A 21655-nucleotide genomic window follows, 5' to 3' on the forward strand; every position below is an offset into this window, starting at 1 on the left:
GGCTTGTCTGAGTCTGTCTAGTCTGAGCTGGCAGCAGTTCTCAGTTCTTTCCTCTGAAGTCTGTAGGTCCTTTCCTTTGGTTGGTTCTTGGAGGTTGCTCTCTTCAGATGTCTTACTCAGCACCCGGCAGCAATTTGATACTTCCAACTGTGAGCAGATCCTTTGGGTTCTCCTACCTCTGGAGATGACAAATTTCCAGTCATTTTTTCTGTTTTCTTGTCTCCCTTGGTCACTGGACTCCACAGCCTCTCAGTGTGGTATCTGCCATGGTGCAGGCTGGATCTGAGTATCCAGGAAATTTGCCATACCCCTGCTGTTTTGCAAAGTGATCACCTGTTCCTCTGGACCACAAACCTTCTCCTCCATCAAGCTACCAGCCTCACACCTCATGCAGAGGGAGTCTCCTCTCTCTTCAGGCAGGAAGCGACTGTGGCACGTCCGGTGCAGGTCACAATAGCTGTCCACTCTTGTAATGTACCGATAGAGCAAAGCCTTCAAAATATCTCTTACAAACTCCCATGGAAACTCAGCCCTTAGCTGCTCGCTGTTATCCTGTCTCTATGGAGGAGATTGCTGATGATACAGGGCTCCTTAATCTAACAAACATGCTGAATGGACACAAAAATCAGACTAGAATTTTTTGTCAGTGAGGAACCATCAGAACAACTGCTCTAGGGACATAATGGGGTCTCCATCACTTGGAGTCTTTAAATCTGACCTTAACATCTGTTAATTAAATATATATCTGATTTAATTAGTTTGCAAAGTGCTTGAATTTCTCAGGGAGAGAAAAAAAGCCAGTGATGGCTCATAGGTGTTTCTATCCCAAAGATGGCATATGAAATGGGGTAAAGGTGGCATGCCCCAAGGTAAGTATATGCTGCCTTTTCACTAGACAGAGTCATGAAACATGTGAGGTTAATAGAACAGTATTTACAACCCTCTCATAAACATTGTATCCTTGATAATGAAAAAGCAAGGTAATGTTTGTTGGATTGCAGTACGGATAATGTTGGGCCTGTGTACTTCCTTGTATATTTTGTCAACCTTTTACCTCAATAGAACAAACATTTAAACATAGAGTTGTGTGACTGAAAGGAAACCTGACTCACTCTTCTAGCTCACATCTACATTGCATGGGAGAGCCCAGGATTCAGTCACCAGTACCCTGAAGGACCAAGGGAACTTATCCCATATTGGTTTGGTGGGGCTGGAGCGACCCAGAGTTCAGTTGATGCCAGGGTTTTCTTTTCCATAGCACTCTATAGAATAATATCCAGAGAAAAACTGTCGGCCCCAATCCTGTGTCAGATTGTGCATCCCCTGGGGCTGCAGCTGCTGCAGGATGGGGTCTTGGTTTGGAGGAAATGAACTTGGAGGGAAGAACTCAAGAGATATGGATTCTATTACCAGCTCTGGCCTGCTGGGTGATGTTGAGCAGGGCCGTTCCTTGCTCTGTGCCTCAGTTTCCCCATCTGTAAAATGGCAATAATGATACTGACTGACCTCCTTTGTAAAGCGCTTTGAGACCTGCTAGTGGAAAGTGCTATATAAGAGCTAGGTGTTATTGTTATACAACTCAAAACCATGAAAGAAGAAATCAGTTTAAAAATGACCTTTCTGCAGAGCTTCCTCTCTCAGAAAAGTGCCTTATCTCTTAGGCTCATTTCACAATTGCCTTCAGCTACAGTGTGCTGTTTTCAGTTATTTTCTGTAAAAGTCCTGGAAGCAAATCTAGCCCCACATGAGGCTTGCTGGAAGTTAAGGTTGCTTTCAGTCATCCTCAGAACCCTACGAGACCAGGAGTAAGTGAAGAAGAACATGAGCTTTGACACACATAGGCTCCATCTTCACTGCCAAAACAATTGTTTCTACAAGAGTGATAGCTCTATAATGGGGGATTGGCCATTGGAACAAACTCCCAGGGGAAGTGGTGGATTCTCCATTTCTTGATGTGTTCAGATCCAGGCTGGAGGCCTTTCTGGGAGATGCTTTAGTTCATCACAAGTTACTGGGCTCCATGCAGGGGTAGCTGAGTGACATGTAAGGGCCTGCGGAGGTCAGACTGGGTGGTCTAATGGTCTCTTCTGGCCTTAAATTCTCTGACTCTCACTATACAGCCCTGGTGGAGATGACGCACTGGTAGTTTTTATCTTCATGTAACTTGCTGAGATCAGCACTAGACCCCCCATACACACACTTAAGGTTGAGCTCACCTAGGTACATGTCTCCTCTAGGGTTGTACTTGATCAGCGCTATGCCCTTGTAAAAACACACCTGGTTTTGAAGTGAAGCCATAGCCCCTAGAGGTTGCTGTGTCGACTGCTGCCCCGAAGCTCCAGAGCTGCTCCTTTGGCTCCCAAAGAGACTCACACTTGTATGTGCTGAGGCCCAGGGTCACTCACTGCTAGTGACCAGTGAGCACCATTGTTAATATGGAGTTATGACTCTGTTCCAAGCTAGTTTTTTTATTCTGTACCATAATTGGTGTCAGTTTGCTAGTAGAGATAAATTAGTGAAAGATTAACAGTGTGTTAATTTCCTGCTTGTTTAGTTTTGAATTAGGTCTCAGAGCAACCTGGATTACTGTTTGTTACACACCCTAACTTTGCCTTCAGACACAAACACAACAGAGCAATCCCAAGCTGTGGGCGTCAGATGTTCATGGGGTGCAAAGTAGGGGGTTAGCAGGTTAGCAGGCTTTTTCTGAAAATGACACTGTTCTGGACGGGCTTCCCGGGGTGTGTGTTTGGGTCTGTGCAGTGACTCCGTGTGATGGGCCCAGGTTCATCCAGTGCAGAGCCAATTCGTGCTGGTGGTGGGGGAAGGCTAGGCTTTTCACTCCCACTCCTTGGCAGCTGCAGAGGCTCTGAGCATCAGGCTGGGCTCCCTGCCCCCTCGCCAGAGGAACAAGGTTCCCTGGGTGGCACCAGCACAGCATTGCAGCCTCCGGAGTCGCTATGGGCAGAGCTGGGGTGGGAGCAGCTGCACAGGTGCCCCCGGATGGAACCAGGCAGACACGTCAGCTGCTGATGCAAGAGCAGAGGTGGCTCCCAGGCCTTGCGGGCTGGAGGGTGAGCTGTGGCCCCTGCTCTCTGGAGCTGGTGGCCGGGCTCTGCCGGTGCTGGAGCCAAGCAATGGTCCCAGGCTGCAGCCGCTCCGAGCCACACCCCGACCTGAACGGACCCCAGTGCGGGGTGATCGTATCCGAGCCTGGAGCCCACCACCCGCCGAGCCGAGCTGAAATGAGCCAAGCCCCCTCTCTGGCCCAGGGCTTGGCCCCGCCTCCCCACCTGGCCCAAGGTCATTCCCCGTCTGGCTATAAAGGCCGCTCCTCGAGCTTGGGCTGTGAGTTCTGGTGTACGTGTCTGGTTTGGGTGAGTGGAGCTTCTGGTTCGTCCCCTACCCGGGCAGGGCTCCGCATGGCGCAGCCCGGGGGTTGCACTGGGGCTTCCCCTGAACAGGGGTCCTGGCGGAAGCGAATGCCCCGATGTCCCTGCACGGCCGGGAGGGCTATTGGCTGGGCGGGAGGGGGAGCGGGGAGGGCTGTTGGCTGGGAGGGGAGTGGGGGTGCCCCGTTACTGTTGAGGGTGGGGGGCCCAGTGTAAGCGCTCTAGTGGTATGCAGTGGGGTTCAGGGCAGGTGCTCCAGAGACAAAGGAGTTTTGGTTTCTAGAGTGACTCTGGATGCCAGGTTAAGGAGTCTCTGTCCTAGCAGCTGGAGACTGACTCTAGCAGGGAGCTGCTCCTCAGGTTACAGCCCACTGGAATGCTAGCTTGGGAAGTCCCTCCTTGGCAGCACCAGACTTGGCAGGCTTTAGCACCCAAGCAGGACCAGCTTTAGACACCAGCAAAGCAAGCAACTGCTTGGGGTGGCACATTTCCAGGGGTGTCATTCTGGCCAGCCTTTTTCTTTGAGGCACTTGCACTCTCAGAGCTGTGCCACTCAGATGGGGTGAGGGTGCTGTGCCCCTGGCCCAAGCTGGAAGGGGAAGCCCCAGCCCCAGCCCCAGGATGCTGAGCTGCCAGGGCCCAGCCACTGCCTGGGGAGGAGAGGGTGAGTCGAGCCGGACGCCTCAGCTGTGCACTGGCTGCTGCTTTGCCTTGTGCCACCCCTTATATTGGGGCTTCTCTGTGTGGCCGGGTGGGGGAGGGGGTAAAGCCCCTGTGGGTGCTGGGAGAAGGTGACATCACTCTCTCAGCTTCCAGCGCTGCCTGAAAGCCCCAGCATCGCCTGAGCTTGGGTTGGCAGAAAACCTAGAGCCAGCCCTGGACCCAAGGGAAAGGCTGCTGCAGCTGGTGTCCAGGGAGCTCCAGGCAGGTAAGGAAGCCAGGGCCTGGGAAAGACCAGTCGCTGCACCTGAGTCGCTTTGGGGAAGGCAGGCAGGGAGTGGCTGTTGTGTCGCCTCCCCGGAGAGCCCAGCACCAGCTGTTATGGGGGGAGGAGGGCAGGAGCTGGAGGCGCTGGGAGTAAAAACTCAGAGCCAGCTGCATGCATGAGGGTCTCGGAGAGGCTCTGGCTGTGAGGGACCGCACTGAGCCTCCAGGTAGCTGGGGCAAGGTCCAGCTCTGTGCAGCAGCCCTGAGCTGGAGTGTGCAGGGGGGAAGGGCAGGAAAGGAGCCAGCTGTGCCCAGAAGGTGTGGGACAGGTGCTGGGCCCTGAGGGCTAGAGCCAGCTATGTGCAGGGGGGGAGGGAGGGAGCAGGAGCCAGCTGTGCAGCAGAGGTGAGCCAGGAAGAGGGACTGTGGGCACTGCGGAGGGCAGGTGCGAGCACTGGCCCCTCTGCAGCATGGCAAGGGTCGAGGGAGCTGGTGCCCTGCTGCCAAGTACCCTGCCCACCCATGGAAGCTCTGTGGCAGTTTTACAGACCCCAGGCCTGTGCCCTAGGGAAGGGTCAGGTGGCTGCAGTGGATATAAAACCCTGGCAGGAATCTGGGAGGTGGGGAGAGTGGGATATGAGACCCCTCCCATACACACATTGCTTCTGGGGAGCAGGAAGGGCTATTGGCTGTGTGGGGGATCCAACCTACCCCTTTCCCACTGCAACTTGAGATCATTGCTCCTTGTTCTGTCATCTGCCACCACTGAGAACAGCCTAGTTCCAGCTTCTTTGGAACCCCCCTTCAGGTAGTTGAAGGCTGCTATCAAATCCCCCTTTACTCTTCTATTCTGCAGACTAAACAAGTTCCCCCAGCCTCTCCTCATAAGTCATATACCCTAGCCCCCTGATCACTTTTATTGCCTTCTGCTGGATTATCTCCAATTTGTCCACATCCTTTCTGTAGTGGAGGGCGCAGAACTGGACACAATACTCCAGATGAGGCCTCACCAGTGCCGAATAGCCAGGAATAATCATTTCCCTCTATTTGCTGGCAATGCTCCTGCTAATGCAGCCCAATATGCTGTTAGCCTTCTTGGCAACAGGGGCACACTGCTGACTTGTATCCAGCTTCTCGTCCACTGTAACCCCCAGGTCCTTTTCTGCAGAACTGCTGCTTAGCCAGTAGGTCCCCAGCCTGTAGCAGTGCATGGGATTCTTCCTTCCTACGTGCAGGACTCTGCACTTGTCCTGGTTGAACCTCATCAGATTTCTTTTGGACCAATCCTCCAATTTGTCTAGGTCACTCTGGACCCTATCCCTACCCTCCATCATATCTACCTCTCAGTAGCTCAGTAACATACAGCTTGTCACAAAGTGACCCAGTGGCAGTTCACCCTGGTAATGCCCTGTCTCTCCCGGCAGGATGCTGCCGTTCATGGACTGGGTGCTGGAGCTGCTGAGCATGGAGCGGACCCCCGTCCATGCTTACACCATCTCTGCCCTGCTCCTTGCCCTGCTGGCCCTGCTCTTCCGCACCCTCCTGCAGCTCGGGAACTCCTGGCACCGCTACTATGTGAACTGCCAGCGGCTGCGCTGCTTTCCAGAGCCCCCGCGTCGCAACTGGCTGCTGGGACACTTGGGAATGGTAGGTCATGTCACATGGGGGTGGGGAGCCAGTGAGTGTCTTCTTTTCCCTCTTACTCCTTGCTGCCACTGAGTCATGGCTTGATCCCTGCTGGGAGGAGCCACCCTTGCCCACCCCAAGGGAGGGGCTGGTGGAATACTCCCTGAGAGGGCTGGGGGTAGGTGACTCTGCTGGTCCCAGCTGGTGCATGGCCTGGAAGGTCGCTCAGGGAGTCGTGCCCATACATCAGACACGTGGGAATGGGGCTGGGACCAAGCAGGGGTAGGAGACAAGGGTCCTGGGACAGCTCCATCAGGTTCTCAGCATACGCCCTGTCTGGCACCAGAGTGGGCAGCCTCTGAACTCAGTCAAATGTCCTGACCCAACGAGGAAGCTGGTGTCAGAGGCATCGGTCATACTGCTGTTCTCATCCTGCTGTGGATCGGTCCCTTCCTATGGCTTCTGGCTCTGATGCACCCCTGAGACAGCAGGCCCCTGGGCTCCATCTCTGGCACTGAATGAGGCGGGAGTGGTGGGGCAGCTGGGGCTCTGGCCCACATGTAGAGTTGGGGGGGGTGAATGGCCCCCTACCCACCCAGTGGCCTGCACTCAAATGCCACATTCTCCAGGCAGGGCCCAAGGCTGAGTGTGGGATGTGCCCTGGTGGGTGACTCTGGACTCCGGTGCCCAGACACTTGCCCAGTGGCAGGGGGCTCTAAGGGAACCAATCCATAGAAGCATCTCTGCTCACGACTGCCCCTGCCATGCTCCCTGGCCCTGCCCTGTGCCACCCCTGCCAGCCAGCTGCACCCCAGTGGCTCTGCCTGCATTGATGGTGAGTGGCTGCTGAGCCTGTTTGGTCGCCTTTGCTGTGGAGCAGGGAGGGTTATAAAGCCCTTGGCGGGATGGTCCCACCTGGTGTAGCTGGCTATGCCCTTGCCACAGTCACCATGTGCCGTGATATCAGGCATCGGCCGTGCTCAAGAGGTGAGGGTCTTGACAGATACACTTGGTGCGGCACTGCACGTGGCAGTGGGGAGATCCCTGCCTCTGATCAGAGGATCTGATTCTGCCCCGTCTGGTGTGCACTGACTTGCTCTGGACTCCAGGAGGGACCCAATCCTACCCTATATTAACTCTGCCCTGTCCCTCCTGCAGTTCATACCTGGTGAGGAGGGGCTGAGCCTGGTGTCCCAAACAGTGGCTACATTCTCCCAGGCCTTTGTGACATGGATGGGGCCCTTCCTACCAGTCCTGTCCCTGGTGCACCCTGATTACCTCAAGCCGATCACAACAGCCTCAGGTATGCTGGCTCCTGGGGGGGGGGAGGGGGTTTGAGACTCTGAGGGTATGTCTGCACTGCATATAGACACCCATGGCCGGCCTGTGTCAGCTGGCTCAGGCTGTGAGGCTGTGTCAGGCTTCCTTCTCCACTCTGAACTTTAGGGTACAGATGTGGGGATCCATATGAAAGATCCCCTAAGCTTATTTACCAGCTTAGGTTAACAGTAAGCTGCCACCACCAAGCATGCTTCAAATCTTAGGGGAGAGCCACTTGGGAAATAGTTGAGGAAAGGCAGAGTTCCAAGTCCCTAACCCTCCTCCTTTCCTGGGCAGATGTGAGACTAATTCCTCCCCTCCCTCAGTCCTTACACCCCTGTTCCTGGTTAGGCTTGACAGTATACCCTCACCAATTAGTCCTAGTGAACACAGATCCAAAACCCTTGGATCTTAAAACAATTAAAAATCATTTAGGTTCTTAAAAGAATTTTATTAAAGAAAAGGTAAAGTTCATCTCTGTAAAATTGGGATGGAAATAACTTTACAGGGTAATCAAACTCAGAGAGCCCAGAGGAACCCCCTCTAACCTTAGGTTTAGAGTTACAGCAAACAGAGGTAAACCCTCTAGCAAAAGGAACATTTACAGGTTGAGAAAACAAAGATGAAAACTAACACGTCTTGCCTGGCTGTTACTTACAAGTTTGTAATATGAGAGACTGGTTCAGAAAGATTTGGAGAACATGGACTGATAGTCCCAAGAGTGAACATCACCAAAACAAAGAGCACAAACAAAAGCCTTCCCCCACCCCCCCGCCCCCAATATTTGAAAGTATCATGTCCCCTTATTGGTCCTTTAGGTCAGATATCAGCCAGGTTATCTGAGCTTCTTAACCCTTTACAGGTAAAAGGATTTTGGTGCCTCTGGCCAGGAGGGATTTTATAGAATTGTACACAGGAGGGTTGTTACCCTTCCCTTTATAGTTATGACAGGCCTTTAGACTGCAGTGTAGATATTTTGGTTGCGGCTCGAGCCTGGCCTCTGTGACCTCCCCCCCTCACACCCATGGGGTCCCAGAACTTAGGCTCAGGGCTGTAAAACTGCAGTATAGACATTTGGGATCAGGCTGGAGCCTGAGTCAGCTGACGTGGGCAGGTCACAGGTGTCTAATTGCAGTGTAGACGCAACCTGTGGGGCCAGAGATGGGAAAGACTACCTGGGCCCCTCTAACCTGTCCCTGGGGAACCTATGCAGGACTGGCCTCAGCAGTGTGTTCTCCAGGGCTGCTGTGACCATCCCAAGGGACAGGGCTCCCAGTCAGTCTCTTACCCCCAGTGTGACATCATGCCGGTATGAAGGTTTTCCTGATCTTTTCAGGGTAGGGCTGGGAGCCAGTCACCTGGGGCCCTGCAAAGCAGCCCAACCAGAGCCCTGGGGAAGGCACCAGAGGGGACAATCTGCCTGGGGCGCTAATGAGCCTCTCCCAGCAATAGCTCCTCAGTCTGCACTGTCCAGCCTGGATCTCGCTCTGCTCCAGCTCAACCTCCCCCACCCCCACTCCTGTGGGTTGTAACCCTCATGTTCTCATACATAATCAGGGCAGGCTTCTTGGCTCAACTGACACTCCTGCCCGGGTGAACCAATCCTTCCCTGCCACCTTGGCCAGTCTCCTCTGGGTTCTGCACTGTGTGGGCCCAGCAGCCTCTTCTGGCCTTGGCAGCTGGGATTGGATTACTGTAGAGAGGGTTCCAGGGGGCCCAGAGCTGAATACAGGGTGGGTCAGGCCAGGAGGGACCGTTCTGCTCCTCTAATCTGACTGCCCGTGTCACACAAGCCAGAGACCCTCCCCACAGCTCCCTGCAGCCAGCCCCAAGCTCCTGGCTGGAGGGAGCATTACAAAGGGACAGCCCATCTCCAGTTGTTCCCAGGGCTCATTCCCCTCCCTGTTAAACACTTGAACGGCGTTACCAGTCTGAGTTTGTTCCTGCTGGATCTCACTCAGCTGCTGTCTGCTGGATGGCAGAGCCCTCTGCTGCCAGGCGTCCCTGCCCAGGGAGGGGCTGGTAGCTGGGATCTAGGCACCTCTTTTCCTGCTCTTAAAGAAATTAAATCCACTGGGCTCCTATAGCCTTCCCCAGAGAGGCAGATTTTCCAGAGCTTGAGTTGTTCTGGTGGCTCCTCCCAGACTCCTCCCCTGCTGTCACTGTGCTATTGGAGGTGGGGGGGCACTGTGGAGGGAAGAGCTATTGCCTCCCTGCTTCATTGTGGGACAGCTCTGCCCAGGCAGCCCCAGGAAGCTTTAGTCTGTCTCGAGGGGCTGTGCTACATTGGAAACCCCATCGGACCCGGGCTGGGCTCTGCAGAATCCCCTTCCTCCGAGGCAGCTCTGGATCCCCCCAGAGGATGGGCTGCCTTAGTCCAGCTTCTCCAGCTCCCTACTGCTCTTGCTGCAGGCCAGTGTCTGCACCAGCTCACCCTGGGCGAAGGCAGTCAATGTGCTCTGTGCAGGGAGGCAGGGGAATAAAATGGGGCTATGTAGCTGTGGGGGCCAAGTGTTCATGGCGGGGTCTTCCTTGGGCCCTGGTATGGGCCGATTCCTGGTTGGCTCTTGAGAGATTGTGTCATTTGCTGCTTTGAGGAGTCCAGCCCAGCCAGTTCCTGCTACCCTCTGGATGCAGGGGCACCCAGAAGCTCCCTGCTGCCATAAGGGAATGGGCCTGAGTCCAGTGATGACCCAAGGAGGGACGGGAGAAGGTGTGCAGTAGCACACAGAGCACCACCACGGGCTGCAGACTGTGAGCTTCCTGACAGCTACTGCTCCACCTTTAGAAGTGAGGAGATGGTGCCCCTGTGGCAAACCCCCCACTGCACCTGGTGCTGCCAGGGAGCCATGGACAAGCCCTCACCCCACCAGAGCCACTGAGCACTAGCAGTTCCTCTCCTGGGCACAGGGAGCACAGACTGGCTGTCTCCTGCATGGAGAGCCAATGGTCTATAGCCGGGACTGAGGCTCTCAGCTCCATCAGCGCTGTGTCCGGGCTCCTGGGAACAGCAGGAGGAGGGACCCGGCCATGCAGGGCAGACCTGAGGCAGCACCCGGCAGGAGCTGCTACACCACAAAGGCCCCTCCAGCCTGGGCAGGGTGATGGCTCAGACACTCTGGGCAGCAGGGCCAAGGGCACTGCCTGACTGAACTCCTTGGGGGCAGCAAGCAGAGCCACCTCCCCACTGGGGACCTGTGTCATCACTGGTCTTGCAGGAGCAACTGGGGCCCCATGGGGAGGACACGGAAACACTCCAGAGGCAGGATAGTGATGGCCAGCAATGATCAGTGACATGGGGAGCCTGTCCTGGCCCTGTCCCCTCACTGCCACCCACGTAGAGTGGCCCCTGCTAGGGCTGGTTGCCCAGTGCTCTGGTGTCTCTCGTAGTGCCAATCATCCGGGTGCTGAGAGGAGTCACCGGGTGTTGCAGAGGATGAGGGTTTGCTGCAGCTCTGCACCCCTAGCACTGCCCTGGTGAGCGAGTTACTGGGGCTGTGCGCTGCAGGGGGGCGTGCAATAAGCAGAAGCCAGACTCCGAAGGAGTCCAGTCCCCGGCCTGGTTGGTGCTGTCTGGCCTGGGGGCTCCTGCTCCATCCTCTCCTACCCCCTTGCAGAGGTGACATCTCTGTTCCAGTTAATGTACTGCTACCACTCTTTCCAATTAGCTCTGTTCCAAGTGGTGTCTGGGCCTGCCGGGCCAAGGGCACGTGGAGCTAAGCGGGGGCCTGTTTGCTCATCCCTGAACTGCTGCCCATTCCAGCGGCTAGGGGCTGTGCCCAGGGACCCAGTTCTATCTGCTGAAACTTTGTAAACAATCCCTGTTGCTGATGCACAGGACTGGCGCTAGGGGTTTGAGTGCCTGAGGCGGACAGCAATTTCGCCGCCCTGCGCACTGGTCCCGCAGCTCCGGTGGAGCTGCCGCAGTGGTGCCTGCGGAGGGTCCATTGGTCCGTGGCTCCTGTGGAGCTGCCGCAGTCGTGCTTGCGGGAGGTCCACCGGAGCCCCGCGAGGAGCCGACCATCCACAGGCACGACTGCGGCAGCTCCACTGGAGCCGCGGACCAACGGACCCTCCGCAGGCACCACTGCGGCAGCTCCACCGGAGCTGCCTGCCGCCCCCTCCAGCAAAATGCCACCCACCAATTATTCTGGAGCCCTAGGCTGCCTAAATGGTAGCACCGGCCCTGCTGATGCAGCAGCAGGAACAGAGTCCAGCTCCCTTCCCCAGTGCCAGGCTGGCTTGGCAGGACGCAGATGGGGGAGGTCTGGCTTTAGTGCTCCAAGCCAGTGGTTGGGTCTGAGCGGAGAGAGTTGCTGCCTGGAGCAGAGCTGTATGTCACTGTGCCAGGACAGGGGTGTTTCAGGGCTCAGGAGCCCCCAGTCCAGGGGGGCTGCTCGGCACTCAATCTCCTGCTCAGCTCAGCTGGATGGCAGAGAAGCGCAGGGCAGGGGTGCAGTGCCGGGGCTGTGTGAATGCATGTAGCTAGTTCATGCCAGGGCTGAGGGCTCATGCCCCCGGGTTCAGCTCTGCACAGAGAACAGCTGGGAGCCCGTGTTTGCGATAACACAGGAAGCCCAAGTGGGCCCTGTCCAACCTACTGCCAGGTTAGAGCAGTTTCCCCTCCCCCATTAGAAATGAAGCTGGGGGCACTCTGAGAACAGCCAGCAGTGCGTCTGTGGGGGGAGCTGAGTGGGCTGAGTCAGGCGCTGGGCCCAGCATGTCGCCCTGGCCGGAGTCTCAGCTGGCCCATGGCTAACCCATGGCTCCTTGTTGTAGGGTCAGAACATGGAGGAAGGGATGCAGTGCGTTGATGAGCTCGTCGGGCGCTATGGCCACTCCTGCATTTGGTGGTTTGGCCCCTGGCTTCCCATTCTGTGGCTCTTCCACCCAGAGGCAGTTAAACCCATGCTGCTGGAGTCAGGGTGGCCCCAGCGCCAGGAGTTTGTGTGTCCGTCCGTCCAACTGTCCTGGAGCTCAGCAGAGGTTGGATTCCCAGCAGGCGCCTGGAACTATCTGTTGTGTGTGCTGCTCCCTAGAAAAGCCCCCGGCCAGGAGGACTGGCTGCTGAGACCAGCCTTCCTCCACAGGGCTGAGGAGGAAGCTGCCCGGCTCTCAGAGCTGGGGAACGGCTCAGGTCTCAGGCTGAGCTCGGCTCGGCACATGGCTGCTGCCAAACCAGGGTCCTTAGTGAGTTCCCCTGGCCCCAGAGGGTTGGAACAGAGGCTGTAGCCAGCCGTTAGCATTCTGAGAGGAGCACGTCCCCCTGGCTGCAGCCCAGCTGGTGCTGCCATCAGCCTCTGGGACAGTGACCCATGGGAACAAAGTTTCCTTGCAGCCCTGCCGGCATCCCTGGCTGCTGGGGCTGGTGATAGGCAAGTGTGGGCAGCTCAGTGGGTCTGATAACATCTAGCCAGCTCAGGGACACACACACACCTGCCCTTCATCAGCTCAGTCCATGATCCTGAAGGGGGTGCAGCAGGGCTGTGGGGTGAAGGGGACAATCAGGGAGGTGATGCAGGGGAGAAACAGGTCAGGGTGTCTCATAAGGACTATATGGCCAATGTTCTTGGGGGGGCAGAGAGTGTGGGGCAGATACCGTTGTGGGAGTGCATGACTGTGAGACTTGTGGGATGTCAGGGGAAATCTGGAGAATGGTGCAGAGAGTGGGTGGAAGAGATGGGAATAGAATCCAGGAGTCCTGGCTCCTAGTCCTCTTCAGACCCTGCTATAGCCACAGGATCCCCACCCTGCTCCCAGAGCCAGGGATTACAACTAATAAATAGGGAGCTTTGAAGATGCCAAGCTCTGTACTGTGAAGGCCCCATGTGTCTGCTGAGCTCCCGCGGTCTGTGACTGCCCAAGTGGCATGTCTGTCGCTCTGCAGGCCTGGCCCAGGCTGCAGATGCTGCTTGTGCCCGATGTCCTGCCTGCCCGGTGATTCGCTCGGAGCAGAGCCTGCTCTGCGTGAGGGGTCTGGTGGCTCAGCGCCTGGTCCCTGTCGTGTGGCTCCTTCACCCTGTTCACTGAGCCTGTCCTGCTGCCCCAGCAGCTGCCCTCCTGGCTGCTAGGGAGGAGCCTGGAGCAGGGTGTCCAGCAGGGCCAGTGGAGCAGGCTGGTGCTGGACAGACCCACGTTCCTGTGGCTGCCCGTTTCCAGACTAATAGGTCCTGCAGCTCCAGCCAGGGCTCTGATACCAGTAGCCCTGCACTCCTTCCCTGTGTCCTGGTCCGTGTATGTGTGTGTGAGCGCAAGCACCCGGGGTGCACCCCAATACCGCCCCCCATTCTGTGTGTCTGAGCGATAACGCTGGGGTGTGCCCAATTACAGCCCCCCGTGCCGTGTGTATCTGCGTGCTAGTGCCAGGGTCTGCCCCATTACCTTCCCCCATGCTGTGCTGTGTGTGTCTGAGTGCTAGCACCAGGATCTGCCCCATTACCACCCTCCTTGCCATGTGTGTCTGAGCGTGAGTGCTGGGGTGCACCCCATTACTGCCCCCTGTGCCGTGTGTGTGTCTCAGTACTAACTCCCGGGACTGCCCCATCTCTGGTCTCCCCCACAGCTGCCATCGCTCCCAAGGACTACATGTTCTATGGCTTCCTGAAGCCCTGGCTGGGTGAGTGCGCTTTCTTCTGGGCTTGGATCTTGTGCTTGGCGTCATGGGGCCCAGACCTCAGGGGACGGGCTTGTGGGGAAAGGAGGGTGTGATGTTCCCCTCTGGTGTTATCTAGATCAGTGATCTGCTAGGTCACTCCAATCCTTGACTCTGGGAGCCAGCCTTACCCTGCTCTGCTGTGAGAACCCCCACTCCTGGGCTGTTCACGCACAGCCTCTGGCATGTAAATGCTCCTTGGACAGTGCAACCGAATGACACTAACCAATATCTCCGGTCCCAGATACACCCCCAGGAACCTCTGTCTTGTAGTGTCCAGTTATGCCCACTGGAGTCTGCATGTTTATATAAGTTCGTCAGTGTAACAAAGAAATTGACGTGTACCAGGCTTGTTATCCCAAGGAGAGTCTCTGCCACACTTCAAACAAAGTTGGACGGGAGAGAGGGATGCTCAGTGGTTTGAGCATTGGCCTGCTAAACCCAGGATTGTTAGTTCAATTCTGGAGGGGGCCACTTAGAGATCTGGGGCAAAAATCAGTACTTGGTCCTGCTAGTGAAGGCAGGGGTCTGGACTCAATGACCTTTCAAGGTCCCTTCCAGTTCTGGGAGATAGGTATATCTCCTATTATTATTACCAAACACACTGCTTCAGGTAGAATAAACAAACATTTATTAGCTACAAAGATTGATTATAATCACTTAAAATGTAAGCATAACAAGTTGGATTTGGTCCAATGAAATAAAAGCAAAACATATTCTAAGCTGATCTTAGCACTTGCAGTGCCCTTACAAACTTAGATGCTCCTCACCACAGGCTGGCTGGTTGCTCTTCAGCCAGGCTCTCTCCTTTGAGCAACGCTTCAGTCACTTGGCGGTGGTATTTGTAGATGAAGGTGGATGAGAGAGGAAGAGTCTGGCAAACATCTCTCCCTTTTATCATGTTCTTTCTTCTCTCTTGGCTATGCTCCCCACCCCCCTCGGGGTCAGGTGAGCATTACCTCATCGTGGTCCCTGACTAACCAAGGGAAGGGGGGTGACTCACCAAAGTTCCCTCACCAAAGGCTCTTGAGCAAAGTCAGCTGTCATGAGATAAGAGGGAAGGTCCTTTCTGGATCAGTAACTGGTTAAAAGACAGGAAACTAAGGGTAGAAATAAATGGTCAGTTTTCAGAATGGAGAGAGGTAAACAGTGGTGTCCCCCAGGGGTCTGTCCTGGGACCAGTGCTATTCAACATACTCACAAATGATCTGGAAAAGAGGGTAAACAGGTGACAACATTTGCAGATGATACAAAACCGCTCAAGATAAACCCAAAGCAAACTGCAAAGAGTTTCCAAAGGATCTCTCCAAACTGGGTGACTGGGCAACAAAATGGCAGATGAAATTCATTGCTGATAAATGCCAAGTAACACACATTGGGAAACATAATCCCAACTACACGTACAAACGGATGGGGCCTAAATTAGCTGTTAGCACACAAGAAAGATCTTGGTGTCATTGTGGATAGTTCTCTGAAAACATCCACTCAATGTGCAGCGTCTGCCAAAGAAGCAAACAGAATGTTGGGAACCGTTAGAAAAGGAATAAATAATAAGACAGAAAATATCCTATTGTCTCTGTATAAATCCATGATACACCCACATCCTGAATCCTGCGTGAAGGTGTGGTTGCCCCATCTCAAAAAAAGATATATTGGAAATGGGGTTTGGAACAGTTTCCATATGAGGAAAGATTAAAAAGACTGGGAGTTTTCAGCTTGGAAAAGAGGTGACTAAGGGGGTATGGCCACTGTCAGCAGACAGGACATGGGGCTGGATGGAGCATTGGGCTGACCCAGCCTGTCTGTCCTTATGTTGGTGTGGAGCTGGAGCTACTCATGCCATAGCTGTGAGCACCAGCACATGGGTGTGCACAGGATCACGCACAGACCTTGACATGCGCACACACCTCTCTGCACAGCCCACCACGCACCTGCACATACACATGCACCTGCATGTTCATACCCACATGTGTCCCCAAAAACACACATATTTCACTCACACCCCCACCCACGTTCTATGCACGCATTGCAGACACGTGCACACTCTCGTGGCTGCCTAACATGCACCAGGGAGGTTGGTTCTCATTGAACACCCCAGCTGGCTGTGACCTGGGGGCTGCTGGGGGCCTGGGCTATGGGATCTCTGCCATGGCTACCAGGCTCTGAGCTGAGTGCCTGTCATCTCAGGGGACGGTTTGCTGCTGAGCAATGGTGCAAAATGGGTGCGACACCGGCGCATGCTGACGCCAGCCTTCCACTTCGACATCCTGAAGCCCTATGTGAAGATCTTCAGCCAGAGCACTGACATCATGCATGTGAGTACCTCCCCTCCCCACACAGCACCAAATCCATGCCTGTGCCTCTGGCCCCTACCCACAGCCTGCCCGTGACTCTGCCCTCCTCCTGTGGCATGTGCTGCACCATCACTACACTGTGCCCCCGGCCCTGGAACCCCCCCCCTCACTCCAGGGCATATACTGCACCGATACCCTACCCACCCGCCTGCCCACTGCTCTTGCACCTGTCCCAACCAAGCATCCATATGCCCAGCCCTGTCACTGCACCAGTCCACTAACCTAGTTCTCTGCTTGCCTGTCTCTGACGCTGGCCCACCTGCACTGCGTGGGCACCGGGCTCTGCAGTGCTGTCCCTGCAGGCAGCTGCTCGGGTACAAGTCTCACGGGCACTGTTCTCCCACAGACCAAGTGGCGCAGGCTGGTGGCATCAGGCTCCACCTCCCTGGACATGTTTGAACAGGTCAGCCTAATGACACTGGACAGTCTGCAGAAATGCGTCTTCAGCTACAACAGCAACTGCCAGGAGTGAGTGACACGGGGGCAGCTGCCCCAGCAGGGCCCTGCACTGACCCGAGAGTGGGAGCCCCCTCATTGAGGGAGGTCAGAGTTGGGAGAATGGGCTGCAGAGTCCCTCCCCCCCGGCCTGGCCCCAGTGAGCCCGTCCGGATTCATGGAATGGGTCCCTGAACTGTATGGGTGTTACTGCCAGCCTGGGCAGGAGCAGAGGGCCTTCCAGGGAAGGTGAGTCTGGAGGTGTTCGGAGGAGGTTTCTGTAGTGGCTGCACCAGGCTTTGGTCAGCACTGGGGGTGGAGCTCCTCAGCTCAGGGGGCAGAGGCTGGTGCTTGGTGCTTCCACTCGCTGGTCTGTCTGCAAATGCCTGTGGGGTCGGCCTGGCTCTACTGTTTTTGCCTCCAAGCAGCGCGTCGAATTGCCACCACGGACGGCGGGGGTAGTCCGTGTGCCATTAGGGCAGCACACGTGTTTCTGCAGCGGCGGCAATTCGTCGGCAGCTTCTGTCTTCAGCCGGAAGACGGAAGACAGAAGCTGCGCCGCAGCAGACAGCTGAACATAGAAGCTGCTGCCCAATTGCCGCCGCCGCCGCGGAAATGTGTGTGCTACCCTAACGGCACACAGACTGCCCCCCCCATCCACGGCGGCAATTCGGTGCGCTGCTTAGGGGCAAAAACATACAGACTGCTGCCCCTTGCAGATTGCCGCCCCAAGCACCTGCTTGGGATGCTGCTGCCAGGAGCCGGCCCTGGCTGTGCTGTGCTTGTCTTGGGGGATGATCCTGCTGTCACATCTCACTGCCAGGAAGCTCCTCACCTCAGTCTCATTACCTCAGAACCCTCCTGCCCCCAGTTTATACATGTACTGCAGGGCCCTCGTCTGCAGCTTGTACCTGGTTTACTGCACCGGTGCATGCTGGCTCCCTGTCATAGGACACTGCCAGCTACCTGCGAGACCTGCCAGTGCAGGTGGGTCCCGGGCTGGCGGAGGGATGTGCTGGGAGCCCAGCATTTCTGCCCACAGTGTGCGAGTTCAGAGCGGACCCCATTGCCAGAAACAGGACTGAGGGCTGGTCTGGAGCCACCTGGCAATGACAGGGAAAGCGGCTGGTTTCCTGGCAGGCAGGGAGTCAGTTCCCATCTCTATCGCAGTGAGGTGACCCATGACCCTGGGGAGCCCAGTCTGGACTTCCTCACACCATCAGCCTGCTCTGGGGAGGAGTCCAAGATCGGTTCCCGCCAAACCCACGTCCGTTCTGTCCAGCTGATGGGGAGGGGCACTTCTCCATCCTTGCCAGCCCCAGCTGTGCTCTGAACCCCACCCATCCCCTGCAGGCACTCACTGACCAACCACTCCCCCATGCCCTGCTGCCATTGCTGCCCTATGGGGATGGGGGCCCCCTGACACCCCAGAGTCCATGGTGCACACAGGGAACAGGCTGCGTTAGCCTGGAGGCTCCTCAGAGCTTTCCTGGGCCATGCAGCCCCCACACTCACCGTGTCTGGGACTGTTTATGGGGTCCCAGGGAAACCAGCTGAGGTCAGTCCATTAGGGTGACCTGCAACGAATGGGTAGGCAAACCCCCAGCTGGTGGATATTCCAATATTTGGATTTATCAAGTCAGCTCAAAACAGCTTCTGTTATACCTCACTGGTTACTCAGAAGTCAACAACACAGTTCCCTTAAAGCAGCCCTGCCTCAGGGCTCCACCTAGACACCCAAGTCAGATATGATGAGGATCAATGAAAATCTTATTTATCATATAAAACAAAAGGTTCTACCAATCCCAAAGGATCGGACACGTTGCCTCCCAGGTTAATGAATATTCCAGATCTTACTCAAATCCACGTTTACAGCTGATTCTTATTAACTAAATTAAAATTTATTAAAATAGAAAACAGAGAGAGAGAATTGGTTAAAAGAACAGTATACGTACAGACATGAGTATAATTCTTGAGGTTCAGATTTATAGCTTTGTAGATGCAAAGAGTTCTTTCAGAAATAGTCTATAGATTATAGTCCAACGTGAATATTCAGGGAGGTCCTGTCAGAACTAGGATCTCAGTCCTTGTGACTTAGGTTTTCCCTACATGAAGCCTCAAGCAGATTTGAGATAAACAGGCTCAGAACCCAAGGGTCTGTTATACAACTTCTGGCCGCCTTGGATAGCTCGGAGTCCCTAGGCCAACAATAGGCAATCAGGGTGACTTTGAAGTAAGTCCATCATCAGTGATTAGCTACACGAATTAACATAAGGCAGTTGCCTGTTTTTCCACCATTTGCAGATGATTGGCTATACATTTCAAAGAGAAAGGAATACAGTGATATCCTGCATTTACAATTCATTTAAATGCTAAGATGTTCGTTTGATCTCTGAATGAACAGAATACAGCCTAGACAGGGACTGTTTGATTACACTGTTGACCTCTACCAATATATCTGTAAATAGAAAAAAAACATTTTTAACTGCTGAATTTGAGTCATTTATCCTGCAGGATGCTTAACCCTTTCTGGTCATGTGTCACAGTCCCACACTGGCTGAGCCACAGCAGCAGCCAGAGACACCTGAGAGATCCCGTGGCCAGCCTGGAGATCCTGTGACTGGGAGATCACACAATCGCTATATTGCGAGGCCCAGCCCCCCGGGATCCGTCAGCTCTGATCAGGGCGCATCCCCCTCCCTGGCCTGTCAGTTACATGCTGAGCTGTTGTGTTGCAGGACGCCCAGTGACTACATCGCGGCCATCCTGGAGCTCAGCTCCCTGGTGGTGCGACGCCAGCACCGCCTGCTCCTGCACTGGGACTTCCTGTACCACCTGACATCCGACGGGCGGCACTTCCGGCGCGCCTGTGACACTGTGCACCGCTTCACAGCCGACGTGGTGCAGCGGCGCCACCAGGCCCTGGACCGCCTGGGCAGGGAGGCCTGGCTCAAATCCAAGCAGGGCAAGACAGTGGACTTCATAGACATCCTGCTCCTGGCCAAGGTAACATGGTGGGGACCTGCCCCATGATGGTGGAGGGGAGGTCACTGATGTCCTGCTATAGGTCAAGATAGCACAGTGGGAGGCCGTGCCCTAGGGAGCTGGGGGTTCGTTGACATCCGAACAGGGCGTCGCCAGGTGTAAGGTGCTGTGTGATGTCTGTCACACCAGGACTTGCCCCCCAGCCCAACTCTCCGGAGCAGCCCAGCCAGAGCTGCCTCCCCAGCATGCTCAGCATGGAGCAATATAAACTGCACTTGGCGACATGGGACCAGCACCTCTGGGGAGCTCGAACACCAGAGCCAGGCTGGGCATGGGGGGGAGGGGAGCCCACCTTGGGGCCTGGGGCTGTGGGGCAGGGCAGGGGCTGCCTCTTTCCTTGGGCTGGGGTGGAGGGGAGATGGCCTAGTTCACTCCACCCCGAGATGTCCCATCCTCCCAGGCTCTGAGATGGGGCAGGCGTGGGCCGGGCCCCGTGGGGAGCCAGGTTACCCGTCCAGCAGTGTGTGCTCTGTGCAGGATGAGGACGGCCAGGACCTGTCAGAGGAGGACATCGCAGCCGAGGCCGACACCTTCATGTTTGAGGGTGAGAAGCCACCCTGGGGAGGGGATGAGGGGCCCTCCTGCTGACCTCACAGCCTCATATGGGGGGATGGGTGTCACGGAGTGTGGGGGAGTCAGGGCCCTGCACCCCCCACTTCCTGCAATTCACCGTCACCCTCAGCCAGCCAGTAAAACAGAAGGTTTATTAGACCACAGGAACACAGTCCCAAGCAGGGCTTGTAGGTAGAACCAAGGCCTCTCAATCAGGTCCCCCTTTGGGGCAAGGATGTTAGACCCCAGACTTGGGGTTCCCTGCCTGTTCCCAGCTAGCCCAAAGCTGAAACCAAAAACCCCTCCAGCAGGCTCTCTCCCTGGGCAAAGGTGTCTACTCCTCACCCTCTTCCTGGCTCAGGTTACAGGTTCAGGTACCGTCCTTCACCTAAAGTCATCCCCTGCTCTCCCATCCCCCATGCAGACAGCCCCATTAAAACTAAACAACATTTCCAGGTCAATCCATCCTGCTCCCTACTGCGTCACAATGGGGTCTTGGCAGATGTCGTGGCTCTGGTGGGGAGGCCAGGAGAGCTGGGTTCAGTCCTTGGCTCTGAGTGACTTGAGTATGCCTTTCAATGAAATGGGGCTAAGACAGATCTGCCCCTGGGCACTGCCAGACAGTCTCAGCAACGGAGGCAGGGTGCTAGAGGGGGCAAATGGTCAGAGTCACCCCACTCACCTCCCATGCACAAGGGGCCTGGAGTTCCCAGCTGGCACTACCAGAAAGTCACGGGGAGCAAGGCCTCAGAAGAGGTGCTGGCAGGAGCTGAGCTGGGCAGGGTCCCTCCAGCCCCGGCTCTCCATGGTCCCTCTCTGCCCCCTGGCATGGTGGCTCTCATGCTGCACTGGCGCCTGTCTGCAGGCCACGACACCACAGCCAGTGGCCTCTCCTGGGTGCTGTATAACCTGGCCTGTCACCCCGAGTACCAGAAGCGCTGCCGCGAGGAGATCAAGGACTTAATGCAGGACAAGGAGTCAGAGGAGATTGAATGGTGAGATGGCTGCTCCAACTGCAGTGCTGGCTCTGTCCAGTGCAGTGTGGACCCCCTGCACCTCCACTTCCCGGACCTCTGTGGCCTCCCCCACCCTTTAGTCCCAGCACAGCCCCCGCCCCACCTGTGAGGGTTAGCACAGCTGCTGCCCTCCCCTCCCCGCTGGGGTCCCTTCACATCTGCCAGCTCCACAAACTGGAGGGCTTTCCCTGCAAGATGGGCCTAGGCTGCTCCCCAGTGCCCGAGGGCCCTGCCGCTCTGGATTTTGCATGCCCCTCCGGATGCCCAAGGGCCCTGCCACTCAGGTGTGCTTGCCCCTTCCCCGCCACTCATGGTGTCATACGTCCCCTCAGTGCC

The 21655-nt window shown here is 55.9% G+C and overlaps 1 protein-coding gene across 5 annotated transcripts in view; it reads left to right on the forward strand.

Annotated features, from left to right (window-relative positions):
- The window catches only part of LOC127035674 (ultra-long-chain fatty acid omega-hydroxylase-like), a 48609-nt gene that overhangs the window by 23242 nt on the left and 3712 nt on the right, over nt 1-21655 (forward strand). For all 5 annotated transcript variants that reach the window (XM_050925868.1, XM_050925872.1, XM_050925871.1 and 2 more), the window contains 8 exons: nt 5744-5966; nt 7104-7248; nt 13828-13881; nt 16105-16232; nt 16618-16739; nt 19445-19712; nt 20229-20295; nt 21169-21298. In XM_050925868.1, the coding sequence (XP_050781825.1) occupies nt 5744-5966; nt 7104-7248; nt 13828-13881; nt 16105-16232; nt 16618-16739; nt 19445-19712; nt 20229-20295; nt 21169-21298 (1137 nt within the window). The remainder of the gene's footprint in view (nt 1-5743; nt 5967-7103; nt 7249-13827; nt 13882-16104; nt 16233-16617; nt 16740-19444; nt 19713-20228; nt 20296-21168; nt 21299-21655) is intronic.

This window comes from Gopherus flavomarginatus, chromosome 16 (assembly GCF_025201925.1).
Source record: "Gopherus flavomarginatus isolate rGopFla2 chromosome 16, rGopFla2.mat.asm, whole genome shotgun sequence".
NCBI lineage: Eukaryota > Metazoa > Chordata > Testudines > Testudinidae > Gopherus > Gopherus flavomarginatus.